Source organism: Phascolarctos cinereus, unplaced genomic scaffold, assembly GCF_003287225.1.
Source record: "Phascolarctos cinereus isolate Bilbo 61053 unplaced genomic scaffold, phaCin_HiC Scaffold_2;HRSCAF=192, whole genome shotgun sequence".
Lineage (NCBI taxonomy): Eukaryota > Metazoa > Chordata > Mammalia > Diprotodontia > Phascolarctidae > Phascolarctos > Phascolarctos cinereus.
Window position 1 is genome coordinate 407363749 of NW_027555625.1, and position 16119 is coordinate 407379867.

General features: G+C 42.0%; 1 protein-coding gene across 1 annotated transcript in view; it reads right to left on the reverse strand.

Annotated features, from left to right (window-relative positions):
- Window positions 1–388: 388 nt before the first annotated feature.
- STK10 (serine/threonine kinase 10) overlaps window positions 389–16119 on the reverse strand; it is a 127693-nt gene continuing 111962 nt past the window's right edge. The window contains exons 16-19 of the mRNA XM_020992307.2: window positions 11645–11833; window positions 10402–10527; window positions 9562–9675; window positions 389–3226 (exon numbers count right to left, since the gene is read on the reverse strand). Of these exons, the coding sequence (XP_020847966.1) occupies window positions 3086–3226; window positions 9562–9675; window positions 10402–10527; window positions 11645–11833 (570 nt within the window). The 3' untranslated portion in view covers window positions 389–3085. The remainder of the gene's footprint in view (window positions 3227–9561; window positions 9676–10401; window positions 10528–11644; window positions 11834–16119) is intronic.

The window sequence follows — 16119 nt, forward strand, 5'->3', positions numbered from 1 at the left end:
AATCCGAACTACCCATCCCAGACTTTACCTTCCTGACACAGTTGATAGTCTGTGCTCAAGAACCGTCAGGAGAGACTCACGGCTTCCTGAGTTAGGCTATTTCACTTGTGGATGCTTCTAATTGTTGGGAAGTTTTTCATTCTATTTAAGCCTAAACAGGCCTCTTTTCAACTTCTCTTGGTCTTTGTTCTGCCATACAAGCACAAGTACAATTAACAATTTCTTCTGGTATGGAACCTAGACACTAGACCTTTCCTTTGGTCATGGAGATACTAGTCCAGAGAAAGTTTTAAGATGCAAGTTGAAAAACATCTATTAAAATAGATCCTGTAGGTAAAGGTGAGTTCGTTCTGCATTTCTTATTTTCAGTAAAGAACACCCCAAAACATAGTTTTTCACCTTGTTACTTTATTAGAAGCTTACTTAGGTAAACCATGATTATTCCACGGCAAACACTTTACAAAACGGCTTTGAATAAAGTATTGGAACTACATAAAAATAACCTCTCTCTCTCTTAAAAAGAGAAAATATAAGTTAGTTTCATTTACTTTAATAAAGATTACCTAAAAGGGGGGGGTGGGGGAACCTTTCAGTTGGGTTGTTTTGTTTTTAAGAAAAAACTGCTCAGTACTGTGCTTGCCTGCCTTCTCAGAGATCAAAATTGTGTGTTGGTACAACCATAATTCTGTGAAACTAATCAGAGTATGTGGGAAAGGCACAAAAATTAGGGGATACAGGCAATCCTGAAGCAACTACATTAAGTTCCCCATCCCCCCCAAAAAAAGAAAAACCAAATGAAGGATTTCTCACTCAAGTCATTAAGTTAGCAATTTACTTTTTGCTTCACCACACACATTCATAATCACAAAATGAAAACTTGTAAACAAAGGACCGAGCCACATCCGCCTGACCTTACATTGAAGTTGGCATCATTTGACTGAAGTGGATTTCTATTCTTTTTTTTTTTTCATACTGCCACTTAAAACTTTAATCTTCCTAACAGCTATGCAATTACTATGGAACCTAATGAAATAGGGGAAAGTGATGTAGTATGTTGGAGCGTGACAGAGGGCCTTCCTCCAAAGCACTGATTTAATACTAAACACATTTATCACTGATGCCTAAAACTCATATTTAGGCCAGTTGTCAAAGAAATGAACGTTCGCCTTAAAGCATGAATATTATGATAAAGCTAATGTCTTCCTGCAAAGCGTCTTCACCGGACATTTGCTTTACGCATCAAGAAAAACTTGAACGTCCCGAAACACTCAATCAACATTGAGCGGTTTGATAGTCTTCCTGCCGCCCCCTCCTCCCCCCCAAAAAATCAATCCCAACCAGTACAGCCAGTGTTTGTTTTAAAATGCAAAGTGTTAAGCATACACTTTGGTGGTAGTCTGAGCCAAAATAAAGTGATCTTCTAGAGATCTTACTGATCTCTTTATTACCAGATGCAGAAGAATGGATGACCAGACTACAGTATATCCATATATTTCCTAGAACTGAGCCCCCAAATTATTTTGTTTCAGTGTTGACTGAAAACCTAAAAGACAGTGAAAGAAAAAGGGAGAATTCCTCAGAAAATCATTTGAGCACAGTTACAGCTACTCTCTATTTTCACATTGAGACTGAATTCTCTGATGATCAGAATCTTGGGACCAGTTTAAAGGATACATTGGCATCTTGGTATTCCATTTGTGACTCAGAACTGTATCTTTAAAAGTGTCTCATGGCTCAAAAAACAGTGTCACAGGCAGAAAGCAAGTAGGAAAAAAAAGCTCCAATAAATGGAAGTAGAACTGGATGCTACAAAATTATTCCAGCTGAAGCCTGTGCCTCACATTTACCTCAGTTTCTCCTGCTACTTTCTTCCTGGAGAGAAGAAAAGAAGTTCAAGAGTTTGCTAGCTGCTTTTGGGTGCTGATGGCTTTCTGAACTAACAATGGTGGTGATGTCAGAGCACCGGCACAGTAAGAAAGCCTCGTATTTTGCCCATGCCAACATTCGTGGAATGCTGGTAAGAAAACATCACAGTATGAACCATTTACTGGTTTGATGTATACCTGAAGAGAAAACTGAGCTGTGATGAAACGCATCCCTTTTTCTTCCTCTGCTACCTATAATGCCAACAGGCAGCTTTTCTTCTTATTGGCTTCTTACTTATCTAAAGTCTAGGCTTGACAGCAAATAATTTGTGATCTTAGATGAGAATACCTTCAGGTACACATAACATCTTCCTGCTCAGAACAGGCCACTTACAGTGGCATATTATATACCCAACAGGCCCAGCCTATATTGGATGGCAGAAGCCTATTTATACAAATGGCACAAAACACTCTCAAGCATAAAGTGATGAAAACTCCAGCAGACTCTTCTTTTCTGAACATGAGCCAATGGCATTCTTTCCCCTCCCTCTACCCACCTGCAAAGGGAAAGAAGTCTGGGCTAATCAATTATGAAGAATTATAAAGACACAAAGCTAGAGAAATCCCCCTCTGACTACATCATTCAGCTCCAAAATGACTGGTGCATATGGATGATTCCTTTTTGAGACCCCTCTTCCAACACAAAACAGGACACGTGGAATAAAGAAGATGGAACAACTGAACAAAGAGACCACCTAGAATTTCAACAGGAAAGAGCCAACTTCCGTGCTCAAAGTGTTGGACCCGACAGGGCGCGTTATATCTAACACTCCAATCCAAAGCAGAATTGGACTCCCTCCAGGGAGCAAAATCACTATCTTTTGGATACCAGGAAGGGAGTTCTAATCCACACGTTATTTGCCCCTTCTCTTGGCCTTCAATCCCACCAGTACCCAAAATGAAGATGACTTAGATCTTCAGGTGAAGCAAATAAATGCTTTGGGGGTATCAGCTGACAACGGGTGACGCAGAATAAGGTAAGGACACATATAAAAAATTCATCCATGTTATGACTAAGAAAAATCAGGAACCAGGAGAGGGAAATTCTTAGCACAGCTAAGGCAGAGAGTTCAGGGTTCTAAAGTTAGGTTGGCATTCTGGAAGCAATGGATGTTATAGGCCCTGAGTTATGGAAGCCTGATGCCTCATACAGTTGTACTTTAGGAAGCTTCCGAGGAGCTGTATGGGAAAAACTTGGCAAGTTTGCTCGGTGAGTTGGGATTCGGGCACTCGGCCTCTTCACTCAATTTGAAGAACATCTCCTGCTCACGTTTCTTCTGGTTCAAGTCATCTTCCAGAGCCTTGGAAAAAGCAGAGAGTATTAAATATTTGTAGAATGAATGAATGAAAAAACAACTACATCTGAACACCCAAGAAGGAAGAGCACTTCCCCAAACAATGTCTTAAAGCAGTGCCAAAGCCAGAGTTTCCATAGCCTTTGCAGAGGTGAATGTTTCAAAACCCTGGGGCTCCTGCCAGAGCCCAGAAAGCTTTTATCAGGGTATTCCCCTCCTTGGCCTCATTCACAAGTCACATAACTACGTCCTCCCCATTTCCTTTTCTATTGCTGATTACCCTGACATAGTATAAACAGCACTTCCTTCCCGGTGCCAGATCTAAGCAGCAATTTAAAGGGAACCACAGACTAAGACTTGGGCAGGGATTGCCAGGAAGCTCAATGCAAATGTAAAACTGCTGATATTAAAACAGCCTAGTAAGTCAAGAAAAACTTGGGGAGGAAAATCAGAAGAGATCTGTCCACTAAGGGAGGGAGAAGTCAGCTGGATTAAAGGAGCACCCAAGAACTAGGCAGCCCCGGGGACAGACAGTTTTAACTGTCCAGGTCAAATCCCAGCACAGTGACCTTCAAGGGGGGTGTCCCAGTCCAGCCTTCAATAGGCCTCTTTATTGTGCTGACCACTCCCTGAGTCCAGGGGCCACTGGCTGCGGCCTAGATTCAGGCAGGATTTGTTAGGATTTGGTCTCTGTTACATTGGCTTCTCTTCCTTGGCTCCTGCTACTCTAAAGCCTTCCCACCTCTGAAAAGCCATTCTGTTCATAGAAAAATCAGCGGGTTTGATCTTGTTCCTTCAGTCTAGTTTGATTCTAATTAAGTTTTTCTATCTCAAAGCAAGATTAAGATACTATGGAAATTAAAAAAAAAGATACTGTGGAAATTTAACTGTGAACCCAATCCTTTCCTAGCCTATAACAAAACATGTGAATATGTCATGGGAAAATATGTGGAGTGGGGTATAGCTTCCTAACTTTGGATTCCACCAATTTGATACTGATGGTAATTCAGACAAAGGCTCACTAAGCTTGGGCTGACCTTTACTATACTGATCATATATGAGCATTTGCTGAGCAAAGAGCTAGTATAAACAAGATCACAGCAGCAGCGGTTAACCCACTTAAGAGGAAAACACATCGCTCACTGGCCTTACAAAATGGGTGCCCATGAATTGGGGAAATGACTGAACAAATTGTACCCAATGTTCTTACGCCATAGGAGCAGCAAATCTGAGGGATTCAGGAAAATGCTTGACTTGTACAAAGTGATGAAGAGAACAGTGTGCACACAAGTGACGATAAACAATAACAGAACTAAAAAGCAGCCAAACTGAGGAATGTAACGAGGGAAGTTACATCCTGACGGTGAACGGCATCTCCGGTGGGTTCTACAGCCAACTCTCCCGAAGACCCAAAAGAGGAATTTTTTTTTGTCACCAAATTCCTTGCCACTGTCAAATGATACAGCATCAGAATCTGATATGATTTAATCAGTGGAAATGACACTGAAGAAGAGAAGGGGCATTACCACCTGCTTGGCCAATGTACCCTGAGGACCATGGGACCTTTCCATCAGATGTGCACCTGAAACCCTCCACATGTGCTGTCTCCCCCACAGAATGAGAGAAGGGCTTGTCTTACTTTTCTAACCCCAAAGCTTAGCACAGTGCTTTGCACAGACAGAGGAAGCACTTCCAAAATGCTTCATTCATTCATTTAGTCAGTCTCGGAGAAGTGATTGTGAAACTCAACTTCTTTCTCTCGGCAGACAGGTGTGGACTATGGTCATGAAATGAGGACTATGCTGTCAGAAATGATGATTGTGTCTGATTTTGCTTAAATGTTTTTCATTGTTAAAAGAAAAAGTTTGGGTATAAGGATGTTAAAAGGAATTGACTATATAAAAAAAGAATAAAGCATTTTTAAAAGAAAGTAAAATTAAAGAAATGCCATTTACTTACAGTGTACTAATTACAAAAAACTTTTATTTGTACATTAAAGAAGATTCCCAAGAATCTATAGCTACAAATATAGTTAAACCTAACTAAATGAGTTAATAAACCGACTAAACCTGACTAATGCACTGTTGAAGGTAGCTAGGTGGCTCAGTGAATAGAGTGCTGGGCCTGGAGTCAGGAAAACTAGAATTAAAATTTGGCCTCAGATTTTACTAGCTGTATGACCTTGGGCAAGTCTCTTAACCTCTGTTTGCCTTAATCTACTGGAGCAGGAAATGGCAAACCACTCCAGTATCCTTGACAAGAAAACCCCATGGCCAGTACTGGCGTGCAATGGTCTACAGGGTCATAAAGAGTATAACTGAGTAGCTGAACAACCACCAACAGAGCACTGTTGATAGGGCTGTGCTTTAGTACGGCCATTCTGGAAAGCAGTTTGGAATTATGCAAATAAAGTGGCTAAAATATCCACACCCTTTGAGCTAAAGATTCCATTGCTAGCTTATGCTATGATTCAAAGAAGGTCACAGAAAAAAAAAAAAGACTCTATATACACTAAAATATTTATAGCAGCACTTTTTGTGGTAGCAAAGAACTGGAAACTAAGTAGACGCCAATTTGAAAATGGCTGAACAAATGGTGGTATATGAATTTGATGAAATGTTACTCTACTGTAAGAAATGACAGACATGATGAATACAAAGAAATACTCCCAACTCCCCAGACTTTCTCTACCCTCTTCCTCTGAGGCCCCTTCTTCTGACTGGCCGCTTCCTCCCCCAACCTCCATTTTAAGGAAAACACTCAGCCCAGTCGTGTCTTCATTCTGCTCTAGGATCCACTCCCAGCTCTCCAGACTTTCTCTACCATGCTATTCTCCTAATTTTGTCTTTCTCCATTAGAATTTAAACTCCTTGAAGGCAGGAGCCAGCTTTCTTTTGAAATATATCTGTATTCCCAGCCTTAGGACAGTGCCCGACATACATTGATGGAAAATAAAGTAAGCAGAGTCAAGAAAACAATATACACATGGCAGTGCAAACAGAAAGAACCACCACTATAAAACAGTCAAAGCTGAACGTTGTAAAATTACAAAGAACAAGCCTGGCTCCAAAGGTGGAATATGAGAAGACACCTCCTCCCACCCCTTTCCTTCGCAGGGGTAAGTGGGAGGAGAAATGGTCCATGGGTGTGGAACACTGCATATCACATTGTTGTTGGTATTTTTCAATGTGCTAACATGTTTTGCTGATTTTGTTTTCTTCTTTCAAAAAAAAAAATCGTATAAAGGATAGCTCTCTGGGAAGAGGGGCAGGGAAGGATAAGGCAGAAATCTAGGTGATATAAGAACAAAAGATACCAAAAAAATGTCTTAGAGTCCTTTTTAAAACCTAAGGGTTGCCTATGTCCTTAAAAGTAATACAAGTGTATTTTTTTAATATCCAGAATTCTATCTATTCAAACTGACCTTCTCTCCAGCTAAGATTCTGGCCATATGACTAATGAAAACTGTTTAAATTGCAAATGTCACAGTAACATAGGAAATCTAATATTACATATTCCAGGAATAGGCAAATAGAGGCAACAGGGCAAATGCACACTCATCCCTTGAATGTCAACAATGCTGCCCAGCTCGCCTGGAGCCTAGAGCGGCATTCAGATCTGACCATCGGAGAGAAGCAGGTACTGACAGCAACCTAGGCACCATAATTTGCAAGCCATGACAAGATATATACACACACATACTGCAAATACACAGGATGCCCTGGCAGGGAAACCACTCATTTTGTTGTGGGAGATGGGGATGAGTGTTTGTTTTGAGCATCTAGTACAAAAAGTTTCTGTGGCAAACAGCCTTTCAGTCCGAATGAGGAACAATGGACTATTTTAGGGAAAAAAGGCATCCCTCGCTACATCACAAGGAGGGATGTACAAGGTGGACATGGTAGTGAACAGCTGTTTCTACCGAAGACAAAATAAAAGAACACTCAAAGTACAGCAGGAAGAAAATTAATTTGGCATTATTAATAGTAACACTTACACTTGAAGAGGAAGCATGGTATGCTGGATGGAAAATCAGCCTAGGAGTCAGGAAGACCTGGGTTCAAGTCCTGCCTATGACACCTCCTAGCTGTGTTACCTCAAACAGGTCATTTAATCTCTCGGCCACAACTCTTTCAGATAAGATACAAATCCACATTGATAGGGGGTAGACAGCTGAATGGCACAGGGGTTACAGCATCGGACTTGGAGTTGGGGAAGTCCCAAGTTCAAATCTGGCCTCAAACACTTGATAGCTATGTGACCCTAGGTAAGTCACTTAACCTCTCTGTGCCTGTTTCCTCATTGGCAAAATGGGGATAATGCTACCATTGAGCCTCCCAAGGTTGTTGTGAGGATCAAATGAGATATCTGCAGAGCACTTTGCCAACATCATGACACTATACAAATGCTAGCTGTTGTTGTCGTTGTTACTCTGATGCACTCACAGGTCCCATCCCATCCTATCCACCTGACAGTTATCTGGTGCTGCCTTTAAAGTCTGGAAAGGGCTTCACGAACATTCTTTCATTTGAATGGTTCACAACCACCAGCCCTGTGGGACAGGTATAAAGTACTGTCCTCATTTTGCAGACGACAAAGGTGAGATTGAAAGAGGTCACATAACTAGGCAGTGTCAACTACAGGATCCAAACCTAGGTCATCTGCAGACTCTCCATGACGCAAGGCTGTCTCCGGACCCAAGAAGTGTAGAGCATTCTCTTACTTCATCTTCAGTACAGGCCTATGAAGTCGTTCCGCAGGTATCGTCCCCATTTTACAGATGAGGGAGCTGAAAGAACTTTCTAAGTAGTGGCTGTCACTAGAGCATACTATCAAGAAGGCTAAAGATTCTACTTGGGAAACTTTAAATTAGAGGGGAATCCAACAGGGATACCTTAAACAAGATTCAGGTTCAACAACCATGCATCATCATCGTCATCATTATTATTAAAATGCTAAAAATGCAAAAGAGTCCTTGTCCTCAAGTAACTTACAGTCTAACGGAAGACATGACGCACACAAACATGCTAGAAGGTAGACTACAATAGGGGCAAAGAAGTCAGCATATACAGAGTAGGAAGATGGGGCAATCAGGGAAAGCTTCTTGGTAGAGGTGGTACCTGAGCTGGGCCTTGAAGAAGAAGGATTTTAACAGGCAAAAATGAGGATGGTATGAATTCCAGGCATGGAGGACAACCTCTAACAATGTAGGAAGTACAAGACAAGAACGTGGATAGCTAGTCCATCTACTTTGGCTGAAACATGGTGGGAAGGGGACATAGGAAAACATGCTCTAAATAATTACTAATGAGAGAAATGCAAATTAATACAACTTTGAGATATCATCTTACACCTATTATATTGGTTAAAATGATAGATGCCCTTCAATTGAGGAATGGCTAAACAAACTGTGGTATATGATTGTGATGGAATAGTACTGCATCGTAAGAGATTACGAGTTGGTTGATTTTAGAAAAACATGGAAAGACCTGGACCTATGAAGGAAGATGCTATCTACCTCCAAAGAAAGAACTCATAATTAGAAGTACGTACAGTATGGTTTTACATATATGTATACGTGTATGTGTATGTATGTATATATATGCATATATTCATGCTTAAATATAGCCTTCTCTAGGGTGGGATGGGGAAAAAACAATTAAAAGTGCGCAGCAGAGAACAAAAGAAAGCTTAGAAGAAAGCATAGAAAAGCTGGGTAGCTTTGAAAACATTGTGTAGCATTTATTACGTAGTTTAAAAAAATAAACAGTCTGAAATATAAATAATTGGTTTTATATTGAATCCTATGTTTTACTGTGTACATAGAAATGTTCTTTTTTTCCTCTCATTTTGTATTTAAGTTTAAAATTAATAAAAAATTAAAAAACAGTGGGAAGGGGGAAAATATGAAATAAAGTTTTTCTTGGATGAGGAATGGAGCAAATGATTTCTTGATTCTAGCCCTATGTAGCACATAGCAGAAAACCTTCTGAGTTTTAGCACGATAAAGTAACAGGGCTGCAGAACTAGTTTCTTAATTCAAGCATATTTCTGTCCTGTTAGTTTTAAAGGGTTGGAGCTGAATTAGTTTTAACATGCCTTACTGATACATTCTAAATTACTCCTTAATAAATGAAGCTTCACTTCAAAAGCAAATTAAAAAAAAAAAGGGCCCTTCTCATTTGAAATACATGCTACTGACAATATAACAACAGACTTCAAAACTGGAGGACCTACAGGGTCAAAGGTCAAGATTTGGGCACCTGAACCAATGAAATCATACCACAGATTCTGCACTCCCTGGAATCCAATCTGATCGTCTCATGGAGTGGCCCCCTTACCTTTTTCCGAGGCCGAAGCTTTTCCCGCCAGTCCTTCAGGTTCTGGTTATGGCTCTCATCTAGGGCCTTCAGCTTCTGGGTTTCATGCTCTACTAAGAGGTGACACTTTTCATTCTGTAACAAAGTGCAATCCAGGGAAGTCAGATGCCCTGAAGCCACACGAATGAGCCACTGCACTGGCACCATCACCGACAGCGGCCTATCCCAAAATCTAAGAGGTGGAAAGCACCTCAACGGTCATCCGGTCCAACCCACATCTAAGCTGGAATGTTCTGGGCAACATACCCACACATCTTTAGCCAGCCTCTGCTCCGTGACCTCCAGTGAGGGGGAGCCTGCCATCTGCTGAGACAGCCCATGCCACTTCTGCAGAGCTCCTACTCGTCACAGCTTTCCCTTATCCCAGGCTTAATTTGCCTCTTTGCACACCCAGTGCTCTTGGTTCTGCCTTCTGGGGCCAAAGAGACCTTAAAGGCAACTCTCCTGTTTCCCTCCCCACCCCATGAGAAGAGGTTCCTGCTATAAGCCAGTCTTGTCAGGACACCTAGTGAAACACATGCCTCCATCTATTCTAGATGTTAAGTATGAAATATGTGAAAAAATGAGAAAGTGAAACTACTAAAGGATTTCACAAGGAGATGGCTACTCAAAGCCACCAGGACAATTTCCAGGACCCCCCAGTTGATCTCACTACCTACGGGCTGCCATCATGCTATCCCCTTACCAACCAGCCAATCCACAAGAACATAGTAAGCACCCGTTCCGAGTGCTACGCTAGGCTGGGAGACGACGCCATCGCCACCAGAGCCGCGATCTCCCTTTGGGGGCCGGCGCCTTTACCTGGAGCTGCTGGAGCTCGCTCATGTTGCCCTCACACTGGGTATTCATGTCTCTCATCTGGGACTCATGTTTCTGTTGCTGCTGCAGCCGCTCAGCCTTCTGCCTTTTTTCTTCCTGTTGGGAAAACTGGGCCAGAAATGACAAGGGAGGCCTCAGTGAAAAGCATTCGGGCAAAAAGCAGAAGCAGAGCCCCAAAATAAATCCCGGCCTCGTCGAAGGGAATCTCCTGACAGTTCTCACCCAGGACGCCCCTGCCGGGGCTCATCGCCTTGGGCTCCAAAGCGGCCTATTCTGCTAACTTGATTTTGAACCGTGAATTGATCCACCGTTAGCTGACAAGCAGCCAACATGGATGCCAGATAAAGCAATCTCCTTGAGGATTCCAGAAGCCAGGTAAGAGCCTTTCAGCATGAGCCATCATGTAGTACAATATAATAGCAACCACTAACGTTTTTGTAGTGCCTTGAAGTTTAAGGAATACTTTTCCTCCAGCAGCCTTGTGAGGGAGGCAGGGCATTCTTTTTAGTAATTTTGTTTTTTGGGTTTTTGGGTGTTTTGCTTCTCTCCTTCCCCAAAGTTCAGTTTCTGTGAAGATACATACCCTTCAGCCAGTCAAGCAATGACGCTTATTGAGAATCACAGCTCATCTTTTATCTCCCTCTGGTGGTTCAATTCACTGGACAAAGCGCTAACTCCCTAGCCAGGGGTGGGGAACCTGCATGTAGCCTTTTGCCTGCATCCAAACTTTACAGAACAAATCCTTAAGGGTCTAGAAGGCCATATGTGGCCTCAAGGCCACAGGTTCCCCACCCCTGCCCTAGACCTCGAACTGTGCTAAGCAATAAGGATAGAGATTCAAAAACGAAATGACCCTCAACCTCAAGGAGGCTGCCTTCTACTGTGGAGGAGGGGGCGGATCAGGGGTTGGAGCAGCAAAGGGACAAGGGGCAGAGAAAACACATCAAGTGCAGAGGCGAGTCAACACAACATGATTGGAAGAGGAAGCAAACACCTAAGAGATGAGTTCAATTCTAACTTCTCATGAGACGCATCAGCAACAAAACCAAAAACAAAATGCCAGTTGTTGTTTGTTTTTGTCAAAGACTGTGGGGACTTTTCCTGGTACCCTCTGGTAGGAGACAAGACAGGACAGAACTGTGTGAACCGACCGGGACGTGGGAGAGTCCAAGAAGCACCTCCCTCGTGGGCCTTCACTCCCTCTCTGAGCTGCGTTGAGGCTCACCTGCTTAATCTTCTCCCTCTGCTCTGACGCGCTCCCACCACCATTGATATGGAGACTCTTCTTGTACATGGCCATTCGAGTCTTGCCTTCACTTCTCTGGATCTTGGGGAGACGGGCCTTCTCTTGTTGCTGCCGGACCTTTAGCTGTTCTATCATTCGCTGATTGTAACGCTGCATCTGCTCCCGCTCCTAGGGCCATCAAAATGGCAGAGCCGTTAGTTTTTTTTTTAATTTTTTTTGTAAATTTTATACACATCAGACCATATGAAAGGATTCAATATAAAACAGTAAATTTTCATTTCAAGAAAACCTATATAATAAATACTACCCATTGTTTTCAAAGCTGCCCAGCTCTTCTTTGCTTACTTGTTGGTTTTCTTTTGTTCTCTGCTGTGCACTTCATACTTTATTTTTTCCCCTCCCTCCACCCACCATCCTAAAGAAGGCTACGATTAAGTGTGGCTATCTATCTATCTATGTATACATACATAGATACCTATAAACATACACATATATACTCCTGCACATGTATGTAAAACCACACTATGCTTATTTCCTTCTATCATCAGTTTCTCTGAAGGTGGATAGCATCTTCCTTCCTAAGTCTTTCCATGTTTTTCTAAATCAATCAGCTTATCATTTCCTAGACCACAGCAATATTCCAACCCAATCACATCCTACCTGAGAGATTGTCTATGAAAGTTGTTTTCCCCAATTTTCTTCATTCCTTCTATTTTTGGTCTCATAAGCTTTATTTATACAAGAAAACTTTCATTAAAATAATCAAAATTATTCTTTTTACATTTCAACAATGCTCTCACCTTACAATACGTTTAAGGTCTGATACTACCCAATGTACTTCCTTGACATCATTTTCCCCCTGGTTTCTTTGAAGTTCCTGACCTTCTAAATCAATTTTGTTATTATTTTTTTCTAACTCAGTAAAATAATTTTTTAGTAATTTAATTGGGATGACTTTGAATAAGTAGATTAAGTAGAATTGTCATTTATTATAATGATATTGGCTTTACCTACACATGAACAACAAATATTAAATTATTTAGATCTAAGTTTATCTGTATAAAGAAAGCCACTAGTCTTGCCAAAGAACAGAAGTTAGAGGAGAAGCCATGATGGAATGAGTTTAAAAGATGAAGATGTTTCGCTGAAATCAGGAGAGCAACAAAACTTTAGATCTGGGAGAAGAGATTTCTCTTGGTGATTTCATCAGTAGAGGGAAGTCTCCCTCGAGGAATCTCCACTAGAGCAGATCAGTACCTGCTCTGTAATTTCAGGTCTCAGCTTAGAGCAGGAGTTCCTAACCTGAGGCCCATGAACTTGCCTTTTAAATATCTTGATAGCCACAATTCAATATAATTAGTTTCCTTTGTGATCGTATGTGTTTTATGCATTTAAAAATATTACTCTGAGGAGGAATTCTCAGAAACTGTCAAAAGAAAACAGGCTTCGCTAGATGGCCAAAGAAGTCTATGCCACAAAAAGACTGAGGCCCTCGTTTGAGTTGCCTGGGACTCTGAAATGTCACGTGACTTACTCTAGATCAGTTTATACGGCTCTTGAACCCAGGTCATCCTGGCTCTGGGCTGCTCTCTAGCTACTGTTCTCTCTTCCCTTCTCTCAGGAGGGATCTTAGCTGTCATTCAATCTAACTCCTTTATCTTATAGAGACCTTGACTTCCCATGATCACAAAGGCAAACCGTAGCAGCCGGAATGAGAAACCAGGTGCCCTGACTTCCAATTCAGTGCTCTTTTCTTATGACCTTATTATTAGCCTCCTAATGCTATTAACCCATCCTCCCCTTCTGAGGCAGCTAGGTTGCTCGGTGGATAGAATAATGGACTTGGAGTCAGAAATACTCATCTTCCTGAATTCACACACATCAGCTCTGTGACCTTTGACAAGTCATTTAATCTGTTTGCCTTAATGCACTGGAAAAGAAAATGGCACATCACTCCAGTATCTTTGCCAAGAAAACTCCACGGACAGTGTGGTCCATGGGGTTACGAAGAATCAGACACAACCCACAACAAGGACTGCTCCCCTTTGAGGGGAAAAAGGCAAATTACACAGAAGCAAAGTTTCATCAGTGATTTACTCAAAACACCAACTTGCGGACTGCCTTCTGGGGTCAATGCATGTTGATCCCAGTCCCATAGGCCTTCTCTACCTACAAAGTCATAGAATGAAGACTGATACTTGGATGGATTTGTTTGTTTGTTTGTTTGTTTGTTTTGAGACTGGGTCTCCCTATCTTCCCAAAGCTGGAAATTCAGCTTACGGGCATGGAAGCCTTGACCTGCTCCATTTCTGTCCTGGGTGGGTTTGCCCACACCAGTCTCAGAGGCCTCTCAGGTAGCAAAGATCGAACACGGGCATGTGCTACCAGGCCTGCTGAATCATGTTTTTAAGAGTCTCAGTCATCAGAAATTCAGTTTGGCACACCGAAGCAAAAATATTTTAGAAGACTTGTCAACGAGGAGTTTTTGAATAACCCTCAGTTAACCCGAAAATCAAATTAACCTGAACCTCTGGTTAAAAGAAGTTTTACTATAAGACAACATCAGTGTAGGTCCTCTATCCAACAATTACAAGGCAGGAGATCACAACCTAGAGGCCAAAAACCATCAAGGAGGCGAGGGGCAGGGCAGCTCGGCATCGTAACAGGCATGCCGCTGCTGCCTAGACTCGTCTCCATTCCTTATTCCTGATTTGTGAGGGGCAGTTAGGTGGCATGGCGAATAGAGTACCCGGCCTGAGGGCTCCTCTTCCTGAGCTCAAATCCAGCCTCAGACACTTACTAGCTGTGTGACCCTGGGTAAGTCACTTAACCCTGTTTGCCTCAGCTGTCAAATGAGCTGGTGAAGGAAATGGCAAACCACTCCAGTATTTGTCAACAAACAAACAAACAAACAAACAAACAAACAAAAAACCTAAATGGGGTCATGAAGAGTCAGACACAACTGAAAAACAACTAAATAACAACTGGTATATTGGAAAGAGAAGTGGACATCAATACAAGAGAAATTTGGGTTCAGATTTTGCCTCTGGCACCTGCTACTTGCAAAACCCTGCTCGAGCACCACCTTCACCATGAAGTCTTCCCTAATCCCACCAGATGCTAGTTGGTCCCCTGCCCCACTGACCTTACATTTATTTTGTAGATGTTCTGAATGTGCTTTAAAAAGCACATTATCTCCCCTTCCCTTCTCCTCTTCCCTGTGTAAATTCTTTGAGGACAAATGTTTTCCTTTTTGACTTTGTGTCTGCGACACTTAGCACAGCTGGGGCAGCTAGGTGGCTCTGTGGATGGAGCACTGGACTTGGAGTCAGGAAGGCCTGAATTCAAATGCAGCCTCAGACACTTACTGGGCATGCAGCTCAATTTCCCCGTGTAAAATGGAGATAATAGTCACATCTACCTCTCAGAGTTGTTTCAAAATAAAATCAGATATTTGTAAAGCTCTCGGCAAATCTTAAAGAGCTATATGAATACTAGCTAGTATTATTAGCACAGTACCCGGCTCATAATAAGCACTTAATAAATGCTTAATGACTGACTGACTGATTTGTAAGATCAACATAACAATAACTTGCAGTACTCACTTCACACGGTTGTTGTGAGGTTCAAATGTCATAGTTTGTGTAAGTGCTTTGCCAGCTGTAATGTACAGCATAAACACCAGATAGTATTACTATCGTTGTTGTTTGTTGTTATTTTCTGGACACAAGCTGAAAACAGAAGGCTATCCTGGGCAGGCTAGTGGTCTTTCCACCTACTCACATGCAAACACTCCAGAACGGTGGTTTTTCGGGAATAGACTAACAGCCTTTTTACAGACTAATAGTGCAATGTCTCAAATTCTTACTGTGGGTGATGGTTACTCTTTGGGGGATGTGATTTATTTCTGTAGTTTCTCCAAACCCTTTGATGATCAGCCACGTGACCACAGGGTCAGGCTGAGATGTGTGAAGAGCCCAGTGGCAGCTGCCATGGGGTCGAAACAGAAGACAGGGCCTACTCAAAACAGAGAATTTCATTACTCAGCATTATTCCAGCCAATTGTGCTCCCTGACACTTCTCTGGGCAGTGCTTTGAGAGAAATCTTGACTGACACTCACATCCTCCACTCCTGTCCTTTCCTTCCCAATGCACTGGGTCTTGTTCAAAAAGCTCATCTGAGAGGTTCTTACCCTGGGGCCTGTGGATGTTTCCAAAGTATACCTTCTCTGATTCCTATATTCCAACACAACTGGTTTCTTTTGTTACTTTGTGTATTTTATTTCATACATTTGAAAATATTATTCTGAAAAGAGGTCCAGAGGCTTCACTAGATGCCAAAGGACCATGAAATACACAGGAAAGGTTAAGGGCCTCTGTTTTGAAGCCAGAAAGTGCCTTAAATGATCTGCCATGGGCTTAAATGCCACTAAGGTCCCTTAACTGATAGGTGC